The sequence below is a fragment of the Eschscholzia californica genome, unplaced genomic scaffold (assembly GCF_041429995.1).
Source record: "Eschscholzia californica isolate CP2 unplaced genomic scaffold, dmEscCali1.0.p SCAF_2, whole genome shotgun sequence".
Taxonomy (NCBI): Eukaryota; Viridiplantae; Streptophyta; class Magnoliopsida; order Ranunculales; family Papaveraceae; genus Eschscholzia; species Eschscholzia californica.
The window spans coordinates 54,517,208-54,538,689 of NW_028238309.1; the positions used below are offsets into that span (position 1 = coordinate 54,517,208).

Sequence of the window (21,482 nt, forward strand, 5' to 3'; positions counted from 1 at the left end):
CGGCCTACCTTAAGTGATACAACCCTTTGCTATATCAAATTAAACTTACCTCCTCCATCTCTCTTTCACATTCTCATCGTCTTCAAATCATAATCATCACCACAATCAAATCCTTGGTTGTCTTCGTCATCATCAAATTGTTCACCATCTTCTCTATGTTCTCTCATCTTCATCAACTCCTCCATCTTCCTTTTTTTCTTTTTCTCTCACTCTCTCTCACCGTCTATCTTTTATTTATCTTTTATCGATTTCTCCTCTTACACTAGGGGCCTGCATAATCGGAGGTTATAATAAACAACTGAAAACACCAAAGAAGTTTGTGCGTTTGCCAGCAATCATCTCTTTCGGACGTTTTAATGAAGTTGGTAAAGTTAGAGACGGTGTAAGTGATTTGATCGAGGCCAAATCACTATGAGAAAAGGTCTTGGGATTGGTCAATAAAGGGTAACTATGTGATATAGATTGGGATAATTTCTCAATTTGCCCCTAAAGTGTGACTAGATTTCAATGTAACACCTTAAGTTAGGAAACTATTACTTGTGTGATTAAAGATGGATTGAACAAAAACCCCAAGTTAGGACTCAAAGTTTGGGACACCTTAGGATTTCCCAAACGCGTCTGGTCCTTGGTCGGTCCTAGGCCGTTTCGGTCTCCAAGACCGAGACGCCTTAGGAAACTACAGACGACTCTGGTTGGGCCGCTTTTTTCGCGTCAGACTCTAAGCCTGAGACGCGTTCAGATTTCTCAGTCACGTCCTGGGATGTAACGGGAAGCCCGAGACGCGCGCGTCTGTCCCCCCAGACATGAGTTGTTCCAACCAATTTTTTTTTTTGTTACACCTACTGTTTTGAACCAATTTCAAAACCCAAATTTGAATATTCAAAAACTTCTAAAATTTATGATAATAACCGTCTCTTTTGAAACTCTTTTCAAAACCGAAAACATCAAAGCCGAATTTTCAAAATCGAATCTTTTAAAACATTTTTCAAACTCCAATTTTGAAATCAATATGAATAAATTTTAAATCCAATTCAATACTAAAAAAATTGATGTCTAAAACACTTTTCAAACTCATCCATCTATCTAAACAAGTCCATATTTAGTCTGAAACTTAGCCAAAATTAGCTTCGTGCAAAAGGCTCTGACGCCACTGTCAGGTTATGGTGTATCCTAGTGTTCTAAGCGGAATCTCAAACATCTAATGTCTAAAACTAGTATCTCTAGGATCTCATGCATATGCTAAAGATGATCTAAGCAGTAGGGAAATTTACCTGAATCGATATTTCTACGGACTAAACTTTCTGTTTTGGTTCGAAGACTGAGAGCTCTAATTGTAGCTCCTCTACTTGAGACACCCGAGCAATCAACTTGATCTCCCACCCTTCCAGTTAGGTGGAATTATCTCCGACAGTTAGACGAAGAATACCATCTTCTTTAGACTAGACTGATAGTTGGGAACTATTTTTCTCTCTCTCTACTTGATGTTTGTATAGACAAAAATCTCTTTAAGAACTTTTCACACCTATTTCTATTCTAATGAGACCCTTATATAGAACTCCTAAAATCAGAATCCAATCCTGATTAGGATTCCTAGTTGGCCACGTTCCATTGAAATTGGGAATCCCAGATGAGTTAATCATCTGGGAAACCCTAATAGGGAGGATGGTGATGGGCCTAAAAAGTTTCCTAAATAGGTCTACACCCGCAAGTGCACGGGTGTCAAGTTGTAATAATTTCCGGTAAGACCGGTTCGTTCCTCAGAGACTAAGTGAAACCTATTCTAAGACTTGGAAGTAAGACGATTTTGAAAATGGTTTTGACTTTGGTTTTTAAAATAAAATAAATAAAGAACAAAATAATAAAGGAAATGAACTCAAATGGGGGGAGGTACCTAGGATTTTAGAATTCACACATACAATCACTTTTAAGAGCAAATAATTAGACAAATTGAATCTCTCTTTTTATAACTCAAAATTCAAGATAATGAACTACCCAAAATTTCGGAATATGTTTTCGTTAAAATGTGATTGATAATCATAAATAGTAATTGTTTTATTTTGAAAAACAAATCTCTAAACTATTGGCTATTAATCGGTAAGCATACACCATCAAAGAACTTAATCTAAGTATGGTGTATCAAACTAAAAATATAGACAATGAAAAGAAAATAAGTTTAGCTAATTAAAACAACTTAAGCTTTTAAGCACGATCAAGAGATTTAGTCATAAAAGAATATGTTTCTAAAAGATCAATATGGTTTCATCATAAACCCTAGCAAGAGAGGTTAATAAGAAATAATCATCAAGATAAAAACTAGTTAGCATGAAGGAAAAAGATAAAAGTTGGATAAACTTAATTTTTCTCACTGTTTTCCCACTGTAAGCCAAACACTCCTTAGGAGAAAATATTTTCCAGCACCCTGAGAAAATAAATTTCCCGCAGAAATCTTAGACCAAACGAGGTCTTCTTCTTCACTCTTCTCCTCTCTCTGTTTGTTCTTTCTCTCTCTCTCTCTCTCTCTCTCTTTACAAATACTGATTTCTCTCAAAACAGTAAAGGTTTCCTCTTCTCAATTCTTTCTCTCTCACAAAGAAGAAGATTGAAGAAATAAATAAATAAAGCCCTCTGTTTCTTGCTAAATTTTCTCTACAAATACTGTTAATTCCTCTCTCTCACAAAAAGAAATATAGAAGATGAAGATGGTGAAAGTCAGCCGAGTGATCTCTGTTTCTGTTTTCTCTCACTAAAAGATAGACAGAGGTAGAAGAAGAAAAGGAAGATGGTGATGACCCTTGATGTTTTTCTTGTTCTAGCTTCTCTCTCTCTCTGGTCTTTCTATTCTGGTTGAGCTTAAGAGAGGCTCATCCCTCCAAAGATGAGATGTTTTCTGGTTCTGTTTCTTCTCCCTTTTATATCCGAGAAGATGACCAACATAAAGATAGCAGCTCCCTTTCCTTCTCTGTAAAAATCTCTTTAAAAAAAATCTTATCAATCGAACATCTCCATTCAGATTCAATTTCCAGCCGAGATTCCTTTAAATAAAACCAATCAAATCTTCATGCCATCTACCCTTCATTGATCTCCATTATATTGAGAAAATATTTCTCAATCTTCATCTCTGTTTTCTATCCAAACCGAGACCGAGTTCCAGCTATCTATATTTCCATTTCTATGAAGTTTCTAAAAGTTCCTTTAATTTCTTTCTCTTTTCTTTTCAAGATCTCTCTTTAAATCTGTTTCATACTCTCTCTCTCTCTCTCTCTTGTAAGCACCAACCGATATGATAGAAGGAGAAAGAATAAGACTTTCCTTCCCTAAATTATCTTCTCAAATTATTTCCCTAACTAACTCCTCTCTGGTTTCTCTTTTACTAAGATTTCACAATCTTTTTAATTTAAATAAAGGAAAGAAGAGGACGGGAAAGAGATAAAGAAGGAAGGAGTAGTTGCACACGTGATTGTTGTAAGAAAAGGGATGATCTGATGCAACATGGCCTATCACGTTTACTTGCCTTTCAAAATAAATGAACGTTGGATGAAGCAGCTTGTCACGTGGTCCGTTGAGATTAATAAACTCGAGCTAGTGGTATGAAATCGCATGTACCGAATCATTCTCCTGATTTGGTATAAGTCTGTCCCGCTATACCCGAACAGGTACCGCGCATAGTGATGTCGCGCCTCTGCTATACGCCATGTGTCTCCGGAAACTTGGTGCTGACCTTGGTCAATTCTATTTGACCCACTTTGACCTGCTCTAGTTTTATTCTCCGAACTCCGATTGGACTCCCGTTTTCTCCTACGGACTCGTCATGGACCCCACTTCTCATCTGAGCACCAACGTTGGTTAAGATTACCAGAATTCCCAAATGACCAAACTGCCCCTCAATTGTGTCTTTCTCCCGATTTTAGCAATTTTTCGCACCGAACTCCGTAAAAGACACCTGGAAAAGAGAAACAAGTAATTCATGAGAGTAACTGCTCGAAATAGACTAACAAGCCCAAATTAAGAGATTCAAATGAGGCATCTTCATGACTCATCAAACATCCCCAAACTTAGATTTTGCTAGTCCTCGAGCAAAACAGAAAAATGAAACCAAACCCAATTCACCACTTTCGTAGGGAATCACGATTGCACTTAGCACGTGCAACAAGCCGTTAAACCTCTAAGTTACCTTAGAGGACGAGTTTTGTCTCGTGAGGGTTTCCAGTGAATATACCCACAAAATTCAAGAATTTCAAAAATGCAGAAGGGTTTTAAATATGATGTGGACTAAAAATGTTTATCCGGTAAGTTTTCGAAAGTTAATAGAAATGAGATCAAAGTTGACCAAACCATACAAAGGCTAAAAATCCCTTCACTAGTAATCAAGACCTAAAGTGCACATGACCAGCCAATATGAGTATCATTTCGGTTCAGAACAGACAAGACCTAGATTACCTTCTCAATACATTTCGCCTCGACTGTTGCCTCACGGTCATACACTCAAAAATTCAAGTCACTCAGAAATGTTTCACTCAATGTGCGAGTATGAGTATGAAAGAAAACTCAACACATTACAAAAAACGGACTAAATTTTTTTGTAAACGACTGATCTCATCGAAAGGAAACAACCACTAATACGGAATGGGGAAGCTAACCAACTCTTCTCACCTGATCTACTTTCTAACGATGCTTCCTAGAGGTCAATAAATATGAAGGATGTGATTAGAACTTCTGAGAACTCGACGTCTTCAAATCTTCAAGAATTTCTTCAAAGGATAAACACTTAAACTAAACAAACATTTTTTCTTTCTTTTTCTATTTCTATTTTTCTTTTTCTTTTTCTTTTTTTTTTTTTTCTTTTTTTTTTTTTTTTTTAATACACTTTTCTGGTAATCAAACTCAAATACATAACGTACTTTATTCACATTATTCTTTCCTTAGGTAAAATTCTCTTCATTTTGCTTCATGCCTTATTCTCAGGGTTCTAAAATATGGATTTCTATCTTCCTCTAGTTGACACTGTTTTCAAGTTTCTCAGACTACAAGAGAAGGGTTTACTTCCTGATGACATCCCTAGTGGTTGTAAAATTTGAACTCAAGAGATCAAATGAGTTCTTCTTTCAATATTGCGAGGTTGAGTAGCTCTTCACTCTACTCGGAATTAGCTCAGAAGAGATCACTCAAAACAACAAGAAAGGCTTAGAATCTCACATAGGTTAAGTCTCCACTAATGATCGATTAAGTTCTCTCAGAAAAGTCAACTCTTCACCTATCTAACACTCACATGGCTAGTGCACAGACAACTTCAAGACTCGAAATTCATGGAAAAACCTTTAGCAAACGGATAGTCTGACAAACTAGACTCTATAACTATTAACAAGCAAAAACAACTAGACTCACATTTTCAATCCAAAAATTAAAAATTTTGAACCATTTTGAATTTTTGAAATAAGGACTAAAAATTCAATCCCCTATCCCCAAACTTAAACCGAACATTGTCCTCAATGTTCTGAAGACTATGCAAAAATAAACGGTGAAGGGAAAGATATTACCAGATTCAGATGTCCCATGCATGGGTTGCCTCCCAGAAAGCGCTAAGTTTAACGTCTTCAGCCAGACGAAACAGATGACTCGAACAAATAGAAAGAACTAACCTACTGGATTACAGATATGTGTTTAACTGTAAACCAATATTCGATACATCTGTGGGTCCACCCAAAACACAAAGTTTTCAGTGAACGATAGTCTCACATCTTTGTGAATTGCAGAGAGTGCATGTGAGACTATTAAAGATGAGGGGCAATCCCCAAACTTAGTGGATGCACAGTCCACTAAGTAACTATAAATACTTGGACCAATGACTAGAAAGTCATCAAAAGGATCGACATAACAATGAAGGGCCAATATATCCGTCGAAGGCAGAAAGTCATCTGCAAGCTTAGTGGATAGAATATCCACTATTTCCATAGACGTTCTAGAGGAGACATCTGAAGTGTCCCAAAAGGGATCAACAACCGAGTCTGAGACCACGTGAAAGGTCAAACTAGACTCCAAGGGTAAGGCAATATGCTCGGGGACCAGGTCAAGGTCCATGGTTTCCTTAGGTACACAGTCTGACAAAGTATCTAACATGTCTCTAACGTTATCAATGTCCTCAAAGACATCTGAAGCCTCGCAGTCAGGTATAATATCATGCCTTCCTAGAATTTCATCTAAGGCTGACTCCTTACAAATCTCAAATGTCGGAAAGTTCAGAATAGTGTCATTCCCAAACTTGCTCATAGAGCCATCATCTTGAATATCAATGTCTAGTGTAGTCCTATCATGGTGAGATGACATAGGTGGAGGAAGCAAGACAACAAGGTCATCAGACCTTTCAGGCTCTAGGGTATTATCAGTAAATTCATCGACATTTAACTTAGTACTAGGGTTAGACGTATTAACCTCGTCATCGTACCTAGTACCTTCCTGAGTTTGGGGTGGTGAACCCCCTTCCTCGTCGGCGAATAACTGCGACTTAAACATTTTCATCTGTTGAGCCAAGGACTCAGTATCCTGCTGCATTTGAGTCGCAAATTGTGACATAATCTCAATAAGACGACTCTCGGACTCTGATCGAGATCTATCTTCAAGAGTCTCCTCATAATAAGGCTCACGAGTGTAATTAAATGAAGACTCTTGATAAAAACTCTCACCGTACATATTAGGATCATACCTGTCTCTAAAGTCATTGGTCTCAGAATAGTGTGGACTATGAGGTCTTTCATATATATTTGGCGTCGGACCATATCCATCGCTAATCGGACCATCTCTACACATTTGTTGATAATCTCCTAATGTCATATGAGATTGATCAGGCTCATATGGTCTACTCCACTCACTAATCGGACTGTTTCTAGACATTCGTTTATAATCCTGAAATGTCATACCCGGTCGGTTAGGCTCGTCTCTACACATCTGTTGGTACTCTCCTAGGGTCATACCAGTTCGGTTAGGCTCAACTAGCCTATTCCCCTCGTTAAGTCGTTGACAATCTCTTAGAGTCGTACCACGTTGGTTAAGCCAGTCTTTACGCAACTGTTGGTATTCTCTTAAGGTTATATCAGTTCGGTTGATGACGGGTCCCTTTAGATCAAGGTCATCATCATCAACAGGGTACGTCCAACCATTAGAAAAATGCGCCATGATGGTCAGGCACGATCACAAGATGAGAATTGACACTTATGTAACTAAACTTGACTCCTTTCTTTTGGTCCGAATTTTTTTTTTTTTTTTTTTTTTTTTTTTTTTATAACACGAAAACCGAGGAAGCACTACTAAGATCTTATAAAAAGTACCCACTAACAGGGGATTCGTGGGTGATTAGAAAAATTACCTCCCGTTCAAGACGGGCGACGACCTTTGTAGACGACCCGGGCCACTCTCCCCGCGAGTGCTCGAACCCGAGGCTTCTTTTTGGTTTTTCGGTTACAATTTATAAAAGCCCTCCAATTTAGGGTCAAAACAAAAGAAAGTACTAAAAAGTCTAAGTCTCTCTCTCACCAAAATAAATACAAAAAAATAAAAATAAAAACAGTAAATTTCTTCTTTTGAGGTCCTCCTCCTTGTTGCGCCTCCTCTTCAGCTCCTTAGTGTTCTGCACACCAAAAACAGAGAAGCAAGTCAAAGTATCCAAAATTCAAAACTTACCAAAAATAAAAACTTTCCAAGATTAGAACAAATTTAAAACTAGTCCCCGGCAGCGGCGCCAAAAACTTGATGGGCCTAAAAAGTTTCCTAAATAGGTCTACACCCGCAAGTGCACGGGTGTCAAGTTGTAATAATTTCCGGTAAGACCGGTTCGTTCCTCAGAGACTAAGTGAAACCTATTCTAAGACTTGGAAGTAAGACGATTTTGAAAATGGTTTTGACTTTGGTTTTTAAAATAAAATAAATAAAGAACAAAATAATAAAGGAAATGAACTCAAATGGGGGGAGGTACCTAGGATTTTAGAATTCACACATACAATCACTTTTAAGAGCAAATAATTAGACAAATTGAATCTCTCTTTTTATAACTCAAAATTCAAGATAATGAACTACCCAAAATTTCGGAATATGTTTTCGTTAAAATGTGATTGATAATCATAAATAGTAATTGTTTTATTTTGAAAAACAAATCTCTAAACTATTGGCTATTAATCGGTAAGCATACACCATCAAAGAACTTAATCTAAGTATGGTGTATCAAACTAAAAATATAGACAATGAAAAGAAAATAAGTTTAGCTAATTAAAACAACTTAAGCTTTTAAGCACGATCAAGAGATTTAGTCATAAAAGAATATGTTTCTAAAAGATCAATACGGTTTCATCATAAACCCTAGCAAGAGAGGTTAATAAGAAATAATCATCAAGATAAAAACTAGTTAGCATGAAGGAAAAAGATAAAAGTTGGATAAACTTAATTTTTCTCACTGTTTTCCCACTGTAAGCCAAACACTCCTTAGGAGAAAATATTTTCCAGCACCCTGAGAAAATAAATTTCCCGCAGAAATCTTAGACCAAACGAGGTCTTCTTCTTCACTCTTCTCCTCTCTCTGTTTGTTCTTTCTCTCTCTCTCTCTCTCTCTTTACAAATACTGATTTCTCTCAAAACAGTAAAGGTTTCCTCTTCTCAATTCTTTCTCTCTCACAAAGAAGAAGATTGAAGAAATAAATAAATAAAGCCCTCTGTTTCTTGCTAAATTTTCTCTACAAATACTGTTAATTCCTCTCTCTCACAAAAAGAAATATAGAAGATGAAGATGGTGAAAGTCAGCCGAGTGATCTCTGTTTCTGTTTTCTCTCACTAAAAGATAGACAGAGGTAGAAGAAGAAAAGGAAGATGGTGATGACCCTTGATGTTTTTCTTGTTCTAGCTTCTCTCTCTCTCTGGTCTTTCTATTCTGGTTGAGCTTAAGAGAGGCTCATCCCTCCAAAGATGAGATGTTTTCTGGTTCTGTTTCTTCTCCCTTTTATATCCGAGAAGATGACCAACATAAAGATAGCAGCTCCCTTTCCTTCTCTGTAAAAATCTCTTTAAAAAAAATCTTATCAATCGAACATCTCCATTCAGATTCAATTTCCAGCCGAGATTCCTTTAAATAAAACCAATCAAATCTTCATGCCATCTACCCTTCATTGATCTCCATTATATTGAGAAAATATTTCTCAATCTTCATCTCTGTTTTCTATCCAAACCGAGACCGAGTTCCAGCTATCTATATTTCCATTTCTATGAAGTTTCTAAAAGTTCCTTTAATTTCTTTCTCTTTTCTTTTCAAGATCTCTCTTTAAATCTGTTTCATACTCTCTCTCTCTCTCTCTCTTGTAAGCACCAACCGATATGATAGAAGGAGAAAGAATAAGACTTTCCTTCCCTAAATTATCTTCTCAAATTATTTCCCTAACTAACTCCTCTCTGGTTTCTCTTTTACTAAGATTTCACAATCTTTTTAATTTAAATAAAGGAAAGAAGAGGACGGGAAAGAGATAAAGAAGGAAGGAGTAGTTGCACACGTGATTGTTGTAAGAAAAGGGATGATCTGATGCAACATGGCCTATCACGTTTACTTGCCTTTCAAAATAAATGAACGTTGGATGAAGCAGCTTGTCACGTGGTCCGTTGAGATTAATAAACTCGAGCTAGTGGTATGAAATCGCATGTACCGAATCATTCTCCTGATTTGGTATAAGTCTGTCCCGCTATACCCGAACAGGTACCGCGCATAGTGATGTCGCGCCTCTGCTATACGCCATGTGTCTCCGGAAACTTGGTGCTGACCTTGGTCAATTCTATTTGACCCACTTTGACCTGCTCTAGTTTTATTCTCCGAACTCCGATTGGACTCCCGTTTTCTCCTACGGACTCGTCATGGACCCCACTTCTCATCTGAGCACCAACGTTGGTTAAGATTACCAGAATTCCCAAATGACCAAACTGCCCCTCAATTGTGTCTTTCTCCCGATTTTAGCAATTTTTCGCACCGAACTCCGTAAAAGACACCTGGAAAAGAGAAACAAGTAATTCATGAGAGTAACTGCTCGAAATAGACTAACAAGCCCAAATTAAGAGATTCAAATGAGGCATCTTCATGACTCATCAGATGGCTAGATCTGCCCCTTATGGGCTGGGATTAGCCGCCCCCTATAGCATAGTCGACCCTCCTTTGGTCGGGCCTTTTGCCCGACCCATTACCTTTTTGTCTTAGACTTTTGCTATCTTTGCCTATGGCCTCTTGGACATATTTATGGGTCCAATCCATAATTCTATGTCTCATCCCTCTAGTCATATCATTCGATCAAATTAACACTCTTTGGTGTAACCCGATGTAGGATCCGGTCGAATTTAGCCGCGAATCACCCAATTGATTCGACGATTGTAGTTGGTTTCTATCTAAACATTGTGATCCATAGATCGTCCGAACTTGATGATCTTCTTCACCAATTGTTCTATCCGACAAATTGATCGCATCGCCAATTTGTTTGACAACTTTTCATAATTGACACCCAAAGAGGATACACACAATACAAGGGTACAAGGGTATAATCACAAAAATGAGGGGATTATCCTAGTTCTTAGCTTAGCGAAGGTAATCTTTGATTATCTCTAATGTGTTTCTATGATGAACAAATTGTATTCTTTTCGTAAGTGTTTCAAGGTTATTCTACATAATTTCTTCTCTTAAACTTTGCCACTAACATCAACTAATGCATCACAGATAGTCTTTATATTTGACAAATATTCACTAACTGTTAAATTTCCATTTTTAGTATTCTGCAGTTTTTTTTTGAATTGTCAGTGTGCCTCGAACCCTCCACCTCTAGGTGGAAGACTAAACCTCTTACTACTCCAACCAAGGGTTGTTAGCAAGTGTTTTGAAGTTGTTCTCTTAATGAAGAGATCTTAGCTTCATACTCTTCTATGTACTTCATCTCTAAAAACTTCCAAATATCTGTAGTAATAGTGAGTCATAAGACATCTGAAGAGATAGCTTGAGTGAAAGTAGATTTCATGTTTGATTTAACAAAACTGTCAACTTTTCCCCAAATCAAATAAGTTGGATTCAAATTTTATGTTTTTCCTTCATATATAAACTTATTAGGTAGATGAATTGATCCATTTACATATCCTAGGAGATCACTACTTTGAAAACAACAAGGCTACACAATCAACCTCCCGCGACTCCCACTTCTACCGCATGTGAGAGAAACTCTTGTTTCTCTTTCCACGTGACTGAACATGTGAGAGGAGAGAGAAATTTTTGTCTCTCACATGTGGTTCAAGTGAGAGTCCTAGGAGGCGGGTTGTGTATACTTTTTGCTTTGGAAAATAGTTTATATTTGATCTTTCCACGACAAATAATTTGCTTCATCTAGTTTTCTGATAAAAAACTAGTGACATTTGATTTTGAAACATTTGTGTTTGAATAAAGCTTGGAGACAAAGAAGGCACTGAAGAATCCATTATAATAGGGTGAGATTGATAATAAGAAGATTCAATTAGGATTGACTTGATGTCGGAGTTTGAAGATTAGTTTCTGAGATATCAGAAAGTAGAGAGAGAAACTGAAAAAATAGGTTTTCTTCTTCGCTCTGATACCATGTGAAAATGTTGGAGATTCAGATCAGAAAACTAGAATGAGTTTCACTCAAACGAATTACTCAATTACAACTTGAGTTCACTATTTATGGAGAAATATGTTAGTTAGGTTCGGAACAAACTTTTCAGTTACAATTGGGCTTGGCCCTTCAATTTCTAAAGGCACTCAGTTCTATCGGTTTTTTTCTTCTCTTTCGCTCAGATATTTTTGGACACCTTGTGTACACTATCTTCTCCAACCTTTCTACTGTGCATATTTACTCACGATATAACGTTCGAATCATGAACGGGGAGGTATCCTGCTTGGAAGTCCAAAAAGATTATTTATACCATAACACCAAGCATCATACTTTTCCCAGTGTATCCTCTCTATCCAATAACTTAAGGAGAAATTTAAGTTGGTGAACCACAAGTAGTATGAAGGAGCGCATCACTTTTAATTTGCTCTGAGTAAAGCTGGAAGTCCAGAATGTGTTAAATTCAGCCTTAAGATTACCATCATAATCTAACAACACATTTTTCGTGTTTATGCCACAATGACGCACAGAGATGACCATACACACAGTTTGGTACAGGCGCACAGGCAGGCGCCTACAATAATAATAAGTGGCGTGTCTAGAACTTATCTAAATTTGTGCACTTGTAACTAAAATCTAATTAGTTATGAGGGGAGACAACCTAAATATTCAGTTAAGAAAGTGACCTATATGAAGGGGTGGGGAAGAGGCCCGGAAGGGGTGGGAAAAGGCCCGTGAATCCGGACCTGCCCGCAAACCTCCCGAGCCCGATGTGTCCGTAGGCGCTCCGGTGTCCGAGACAAACACTACCGTCCGGACCGCTAAGTGTAGTCGGGCGGACACGGACAAAAGGCTTTAACCGGCAATATTTCGCCCGAGTCTGACCGATAAGCCCGACCAATTGATATTTTCGACTTAGACATTTTAATCATATATATAGTTATAATCAACTAAATATAGTTATCATTTAGGCTATACTATGTGCATGGAAAGATTACGTCTCTTATTTATAAAACTTTGTATCTCTTTCATCTAAAAGAGTTTACAATGTGGGACCATGTTATCGTTACAAAATAAGTTTTGGTCTTTCCATTATAATCTCACATCATTAATGATAAAGAAAAAAGTGAGTGGGGTTTCATATAAAAGAGTCGAGGGATATATCACTCTTGTTTAGGCTACGTTTAAAGGCTTTGCTTGAGTGAAATACGAATGAGTATCTTCTATGGGCCCTCAAACAAAAAATAAACATTGTGTCCGAGTCCGGCCGGTCCGCTACCCGGATTGCCCGACAATTTAGGTGGGCTCAGACGGACAACAAACAACTAAATTCTGTCATGTGCCCGCTCGATTTGTCCGGATGTCCGAACGGTGAGAATTTGTCTATTTCGCCCAGACTGGAAGAACAAGTGACCGTGGACTAGCCTAGCCGTCCGGTCAGTTTCTCACCCCTTGTGTGAGGCTATTCCTAGTGGAGTAGTGGATGTGTGAGATATATCCACTTTCACTCTACTTTATGTGTATTGGTTCAATTTTTAGTAGTAAGTGGAGAGAAGGGACACCATGGTATGGGCTTGAGCCTGACACAAACCTGATTTCGTGCAAACATGTAGTTGAGAACAAAACACACATAGACCTCGTTTTGAACATTTGAGCTCATTTTCATTTTCAAGCAAGGAGGGTCCAGAAACCATGCTGAAATTAATGGACCTAATCTTCCATGTTATTTGTGGGCTCTCTGGCCTCTATTTTCTCACATGACAAAAACGTGTTGAACTTAAATAAAATGTACAATTAAGACTTTAAGATAAACATAAATTATTAATTAAAAGCACAAAAACTGATTGAGAAACTTTTTTGGTGTACTCCATGACATATTTTATTGTTGAAGTGGTTGTTAAGAAAAGAGATATTTTAGTCTTTTGATAATCTTTTGAGAACACTAAAATATTCATTATCCTATTACGGGGTGTACATCAAGGAGTGTATCAGGGGATCCCCTATCAACCTTGTTAAAAACATACTTCAATTTTGAACAAAAAAAAAATGTGTCACTTAATGATCTGATTACCAAATAAATAAGTGTGCCAACAATATTTATTATATACAAATTACACACAAATTTAGAATTCCTATTAGGACTTAAATTCCTACCAACGAGGCAACGACAAAGCGGACTTTTTTGTTTTTTGGTTGAAAAAGCAGACTTTTTTTAATATAACTATAAGTGATGTAATAATAGTATAATAAAGCCGCCACAATCATTAATTTCATGTACAAGAGGGAAAATGAGATGTACTCCAAAATAACACGTGCCACAATGAAACTGGACCTGAATAATATGTTATTTTAGTTAATCATCAGAATTTCTTCGCAGACCTTACAATTTTTTATTCAGTACAGATTATTATGCTTGTTTGTAAATGGGATATCTAACATGATTAATAATAAAAATGGTTTACATCTTTAAGTTGTCAATCTTTTTTAATTAGTCATCAACTTTATGGCATCATTCAATGTGTTTGATATCCTTGGTTTCCCTATATTACAAGAATTTTAAACATATATATATATAATAAATGAATTTCACTTAAAAAAATGAATGTGAATTTCAATTATTTTGTTGCAATTTTATTTTTATTTCATTAGAAGTGTGAATATCAAGATTCAAACCAAAATAAGAGAAGTAATTTTCAAGCCTTTGTGTTGAATAGACCCGTTTGCCTAGCTCCCCCAATGGATCACTTCCGTGGAATTTGTGAAAATTTAGATGCTTTCGTGAAAATTCTTCTGTTATCAAACACAACAAAATATATATATGTATATATATATATATATATGAGATTCACATTACAGACAGCCGAACAGATGTATTCCTCCAAAATTCAAGAGATCCTAGGATTTCTTTAGAGTTGGACATAATTTTCCGTTTTCCATTTTCTCATTTATACTGTAATTGTTGGCGGTTAATTGTTTGATTGTCTAGATTTGTCTAGGGTTGGTTTCCATAGTCTACCTACTGTTGTTTTTTACGACCAATTAGGGTTATTTCATAGGACTTACAAGCCTATTACATTCTTATGACGTATAATGTCAGGGACGGATCCAAGGGGGTGTGGGCGCACCCCTTGGATCCTCCCAAAAAATTTAGTAGTTGTTAAAAAAATTTGATGGGCTTTTGTTACGATCCACATCCGTAGCAAATGCATTCTCATAGAAGTCAATTGCAGTTGTAATTCTTAATGTATTAATATAATGGGTTATTTCCCAAATGGCCCCCAACTTTGTGACCAGCTTCTTGCCTAGCCCCTTATTTTATCAATAATTCTCATATGACCCATTTTTTCAGTTACCGATAACATTCCGTTAACCAGTCATCATTTATCTCTCCTCCATCTCATCACCTCTCTCTGCCACCTCATCTTCTCGCCACCTCATCGTCTTCTCCCGCAAGATCGTCGGTCGGTCAATTTTTCGACCGGCGACCTTCAAACATTTTTAAAAAAGTTTTCTTTTTTATTTTCTCTTTCTAAAGGAAAAAAAAAAATTAGAGAGAGGAGAGAGAAAATAACAAAAAAAAAAAATTAAAATGTTTGAAGGTCGCCGTTCCGAAAATTGGCCGACCGACGACCTTGCTGGAGAAGACGATGAGGTGGCAGAGAGAGGTGATGAATGGAAGACAGATAAATGATGACTGGTTAACGGTAACTGAAAAAGTGAGTCATATGAGAATTATTGATAAAGTAGGGGGCTAGGCAGGAAGTTGGTCACAAAGTTGGGGTCATTTGGGAAATAACCCTAATATAATTAACGAGTATAAGTATTTTGTTAGTTACTACATTTGCAAAAAAAAAAATATTTGGGTATATAATTTCACACCCCCTAAATCAAAATTCTGAATCCCTCCTTAATTAATGTCATATGATCTGAGCATGATATTAATGACATGATGTATATACTAATATACTATTCACAACAAATTAGCTTGCTTATTCTCATGGGATCTTCATCATTAAATCTAGAAAGAAAGTAATTAAATTCGCTATTAATTTTTAGAACAACATTTCAAATATTAGTTATGAGGTTATATCTCAATTCTCAAGTTACTGTTGGAAATGAAGATTAAGGGGGTTTTTGACGAGAGAGACCCTCGCCTGACGTCAACATCAAGGCGATTTTCCCTCTCCTGTCACCCGAAACCCTAGCCGCAACAAGGAACCAACTCCCTAAACATATTTGATTCTGTGATTTCTTTCTCTACTACTAATATCATCGTTCTCAAAACCACAATACCCAAATCTCTAATCATAACCCAGAGTTAGAAGTTGTTATTTCAATAACTTATCACCAAAACCTTAATTACTCTATTGATTTGGAAAGAGTAGTCTCGCATGGAGTAGAGGGAATAGCGATTTTCTTCTTGAAACTTTGGGTGTATGTTTAATCCATCTTCAATGTTACAAGAAGTTATGTAGAAGTTTCATCTTTCAACCAACCAGAAGGAGTCTCAAGATCAAATTTCAAATCATTCTCAAGAAGAGCTGTCAGACTCGCAAGCTACAAAATGAATAATGCTCTACAAATCGAAGTTATCTTATGCAATTCCTCAGTTCTGTTATTTTATTTTTCTACTTTGCTTATTGTAATTTTGTTATTGGGTTATTTTCCAAATGGCCCCCAACTTTGTGACCAGTTTCCTGCCTGGCCCCCTACTTTTGCAATAATTCCCGCATGGCCCCCTTTTTCCGTTATTTTTAACATTCTGTTACTCTCTCTCCTCCATCTCATTTTCTCTCTCTGCTAAATCACCTATCACGCCACACCATCATCTTCTCCAGCAGGGGTCGCTAGCCGTCGACCTTCAATTTTTTTTTATTCTCTCTCTCTTAAATTTTTATTTTTTAACCTTCTTCTCTCTCTAGATCTGGTGAATCAGATCTGGTTCACCAGATTTAGAGAGAGAAGGTTAAAAAAAATCTAGAGAGAGAGAGAATAAAAAAAACCCTGCCGGAGAAGAAGATGATGTGACGTGATAGGTGACTTGACAGAGAGAGAAAATGAGGTGGAGGAGAGGGAGTAACGGAATGTTAAAGATAACGGAAACTATTGCTAAAGTAAGGGGTCAGGCAGGAAGCTGGTCACAAAGCTGGGGGTCATTTAGAAAATAACACTTTGTTTTTCTACTTGGTTTTTGGAAAGACTCTTTATTTTAATGCATTACCTTTCAACAAAAAAAAAAATCCTCAAGTTACTGTCAAGAAACAAAGAATGAAAGAAAGAAGCATTGAAAAGATCACTTAAAAACAAATGAAAATTCAAAAAAGGTTGCCACTTTGAAAGTCCATCTTTTGTTATTATTTATTATGAAAGGATAATGTTGACTAAAAGTATATACCAATAGATTTATTTCTTTTTTGGCCTCCTACTTTGTGAACAACTTCTTTTTTGGTCCCCCATTTTTCGTAAATTTAAATTTGACTGCCTATTTCAAGTAAATGTCATAATTAACCTTCCTAATTTCAAAATAAAAGTATTAAAAAAAATTCCCGCCTTACCTCTCTCTTCTCCGACGAAGGTCGCCGGACGGAAAAGGTGAGGTGAAAATATCTCTTTTGTAATGTTTATTTGAAATTATGAAGGATAATTATGACATTTAGTTGAAAATAGGGAGTCAAATTTGAATTTATGAAAAATAGGAGGCCAGGAAGTCACAAAGTAAGGGGACAAAAAAAAAATAACTCATACAAATACGAGTGAGTACAAAAAAAAGTCAATTTGATCAATCCAAACAAAAAATTATTTTGATTTTCTTGATCCTAACAAAACCAAGCATCTCACTAATTTGTGGAGAAATGATGTCTATGAATAGCCTAATTTATTTATAAAATTTCTTTTGTGGGGATTGATCCAAAGACTCAAAATTTTTTGAGAAAAAAAATCGAATCCACAACAGCAAACAAAATAGTTGAAGGTCCACAAGACAGTTTAATTCCTATTAGTTAAAAAGTAAAAATTACAAAACTGTTTGTACTTCAACCTGAAAAAATATTATATCTTTAGTTGTTAGATCACTCTTCTCTCACCACCTCTCCACGTGTGGTGTGCTTTTAACCTGACACGTGTTTATTATGTGATGTGGGACAGATGCAATTTCTAAATTTATCACGTGTAAACTCTGATACCGTATTAAGTTTGTAGTCATTTAACTCAAAATTAATTAGCAATGAGTGAAGTAGACTTAAAACATTATATTTTTTATTGTTAGATCAATCTTATTTCATGTTGGACTATTTTCACAACATCAAAGTATAAATATCTATATATAAATCTTTCTTTCCAAAGGGAAAGTTTATAGGAGTTCTTGTGGAAAAAAAAAACTCAGGACAAAAACAAAAAAAAGTGGAAAAACAAATAACCCAGACGTAGATATATGTTTGGGTAATCATGACCAATTTCATCATTGCATTCCTTCAACAAAAAGAAAAAAAAAAAACTTCATCATTGCATCTCCTCTTTCTCTCTCATCACTTTTCCTTTTTATTACCAAAAATATCTGGTTATTCAAATATATGATAAACTACCACTAATCATTGAGACTCAATAACAAAGGTTCATGGACATAATAAATACACCAATAACAACATCCCAGTTCTAAGAGAAAACGAAAAGGAAGATTAATTAAGTTAGGACCCGAAATAGCACGTGCTACAATGGACTTGGATTTGGATAATTACATAAATCAATCATTAAAATCCATTGCCATTATGACTACTACATTTACCTCCTATTTTGAGGACGTTTTGATCTAAAGTGCACAAGTATTCCAATTCTTTTGAAGTTTGGAGAATCGAATTTGAGAATTTTAGAATTTTTTAGAGTTTGCGTCAACACTTTCAATCACTTTGACAACTAAACACATTAAAATATATTTGTGAAAATGTATTGTATTACATTTTATTTTATTTTTTAATTTAATGTCAGTATAGTTAATAGTTCTTGAAAGAGATTATCTATTTCGTTTTATCAAAAAAAAAAAAAGACTCAAATGATAGTAGCCAACAGAGTTTAACTTCATTGGGTAAATGTGATGCTAGTAGGAAGGGAATAAAAATTACAAACAAACTTATAGTAGACTACTTAGTGAAATCAATTCAAGTTTCTTGTTCAAATATATATTAGTTTAGTAGTATATTTGTTTTACATAAAAGTGTGTTGGATTTCCTAGTTTATTGTTTTTTAGTGAATAAATCTACATGAGAAATAGAAAATCGAAGGATAATTTTGGGAAGTTAAAAATGATTAACCATCAAAAGATGGATGGAATAGTAAAATTTGAATGATATACTAGTAATACTTTTCTTTTTGTTTAAAAGAATGACATTATACTTGGATGGTCCCCAATATTTATGTATATATTTCAACCCACTAGATTACTTAATTAAAATCAATTCAAGCTTTACATGTTTAATAGAGAGAATAGAGAGTGATGGCTTGGTTTTATGTCACAAACAAGACCATTTCTTCATGGATTCAATGTCCATGAATTAAATATTTAGCAATTGCTTTCTTAAAGTATTTTGTTCTTATTGTTAGTGCAACAAATTTGACCTTATTCTTTTTTCCTTCCACCTACAAACGTCAAAGACCTAAATTTGGTCTAATTGATAACACAAGGTCTAATTGATAACACAAGGATGATTGTTACTCTATTGATATTGTCGGAGGATGGTAACCTCGTACTGAGAGTTGTGTTATTTCCCCCTTTCTTCATAAAGATAATGGATTCATACGTAAGGCCATCTTTTTTTTTTTTATCGAATACTACATAAAGATCTAAAATTGAAAGAGAAATATATATTACTCTGAAAAGAAGGCATTTTACAACTTCTCCAAACCACGAAAGGTTTTTCATCAAATAGTTTAAGCTAGTGTTTCTGATCTATCCTAAGTTGGATTTGAAATCTGACTCGAGCTCTGAATTGACTCGATACTAACTCAGATATCATCTGTCTTTTTTGAATGACTGGTTTAGAATGATTTAACGATCCCGAGTCAATAAAGGGAAAAAAAGAAATACTACCTAAGTTGATCCCCAAAAATTTCACTTAAAATCATGACCATCAAGCTCTACTTTCAAATCTTCCCAATATCTTCCCTCCAATTCTAGCTCATCATCTTGCCCACCATCTACTTTCATTTTCACAAGAAATAGTGAGGCTCCCACCTCTAACACTTCAACTAACAAAAGTAATCTTCCATTAGTACCCAACTCTACCACTCCTCCATTACTTCCTTCAATTTCATAACCTAATTTTTCACCAATCTCCTCCACCTTCTCAACAATCTCCCCCCAAGTGTACTTCTTCGTTGTAAATCTCTGATCTTTCACTTTTCCTCTCTCGAGAATTCCAGATAAATCCAACCCGGAAGACATCGAAATAATATCGAAAGCATTCATTACAGGACTTGAGTAGCATTTAGATGGATAATGAAACTCATAATCTTCATGAACTCTCACTGTTTTTACTCTAGGTTTTTGAACTAATGAGTTCTTAAACCATTCAACATCCATGAGTTCTTCAATACTCATTCTTGTATTAGGGTTTGGGTCTAATAACCTCGAAATGATACCCCTTACTGACATCGAAAACCAACTAGGAAATTCAAACTCCCTTCTGCAAATCTTATAGAACAGAGAAACAATATTTGAATCATCAAATGGGAGATAGCCAGCAAGAAATTCAAAAAGAATAACACCACAAGACCAAGAATCAGATTTTTTCCCATCATACCCACCAAATCCCATAACAACTTCAGGAGCAGTATAAGCTGGTGTACCACAAGCAGTATGAAGAAGACCGCCACCTTTAAGTTGCTCAGACAAAGCCGAAAGCCCGAAATCAGATATCTTTACATTATCTTCTCCATCCAATAACAAATTATTAGGGTTTAGGTCACGATGCGTAACACCATTTAGATGACAAAAATGTAAAGCCGAAACTAGTTGTTGAAAATACCGACGAGCAATCGGTTCTTTAAACCTACCTCCATGAGTAAGTTTTGTGAACAAGTCTCCTCCTTGTGCATATTCCATGACTATGTGAATCTTAGTCTTCGTAGCCATGACTTCATGGATGTTTATAATGTTAGAATGATTGAGTTTATTCATTGCAGTTACTTCACGGGTAATTCGAGCTTCCATTGTGGTGTTCTTAATGGAGGATTTGTTAATGATTTTAATGGCAACATCGTTATCGTCTGTGAGAGACTGAGCTTGGAAGACCTTACCGGAACCACCGCGACCGAGGAGACGTCCGAGTTTGTATTTACCAAGCAAGACTCTTGGTGATGCCACCATTGTTTTATTATTGATTTTGTTCCTGTAAATTTGAATAACAGGAAATGAATCAAGAAGGAGATTGTTAGTTTTTTCTTGTTCTTGGTTGGTGAGAATGAAAGAGTGGATTTAGTGTGAAATTTATATGGGGGCACAATACTCTAATTTATCAGTTGGTACAATTATATCACGTGGTAGAAAAATGTATTATTTTATTGATTTTGATATTTTAATTTATACTCCCTTTTTGGTATGGGAGAGGTATGGGGGCATCAGTAATAGATTGAGATTTTAAACTGAAAAAAAAGAGAATCTAGTCAAGAATGTGACACAAATAGTTTAGTTCCAGGAAACTGGAAAGCACACTTTTTTGGATTTCTTGTTGGGCTTTTTTTTTTTCAAAAATGCTCTTAGGCTTGAGTTTTGGATCCCACGACATGCCCAATTGTGACCTGGCCGGTTCCAATTGGTCCGGTTCCAATTGGTTCTAAATTTGGGGCCAAATAACATTACTCTTTCTCAAA

The 21,482-nt window shown here is 35.9% G+C and overlaps 1 protein-coding gene across 1 annotated transcript; it reads right to left on the bottom strand.

Moving 5' to 3' along the window:
- Positions 1-19,463: 19,463 nt before the first annotated feature.
- LOC147559115 (CBL-interacting serine/threonine-protein kinase 4-like) lies at positions 19,464-21,057 on the bottom strand. Its single transcript, XM_086657733.1, has one exon. The coding sequence runs from the start codon at positions 20,977-20,979 to the stop codon at positions 19,723-19,725; it is 1,257 nt and encodes a 418-aa protein (XP_086513859.1). The 5' UTR covers positions 20,980-21,057; the 3' UTR covers positions 19,464-19,722.
- Positions 21,058-21,482: the final 425 nt, after the last annotated feature.

Excerpts from the sequence above, each read along its gene's own strand:
- LOC147559115 (XM_086657733.1), bottom strand. The coding sequence starts at position 20,979 with ATGGTGGCATCACCAAGAGTCTTGCTTGGTAAATACAAACTCGGACGT.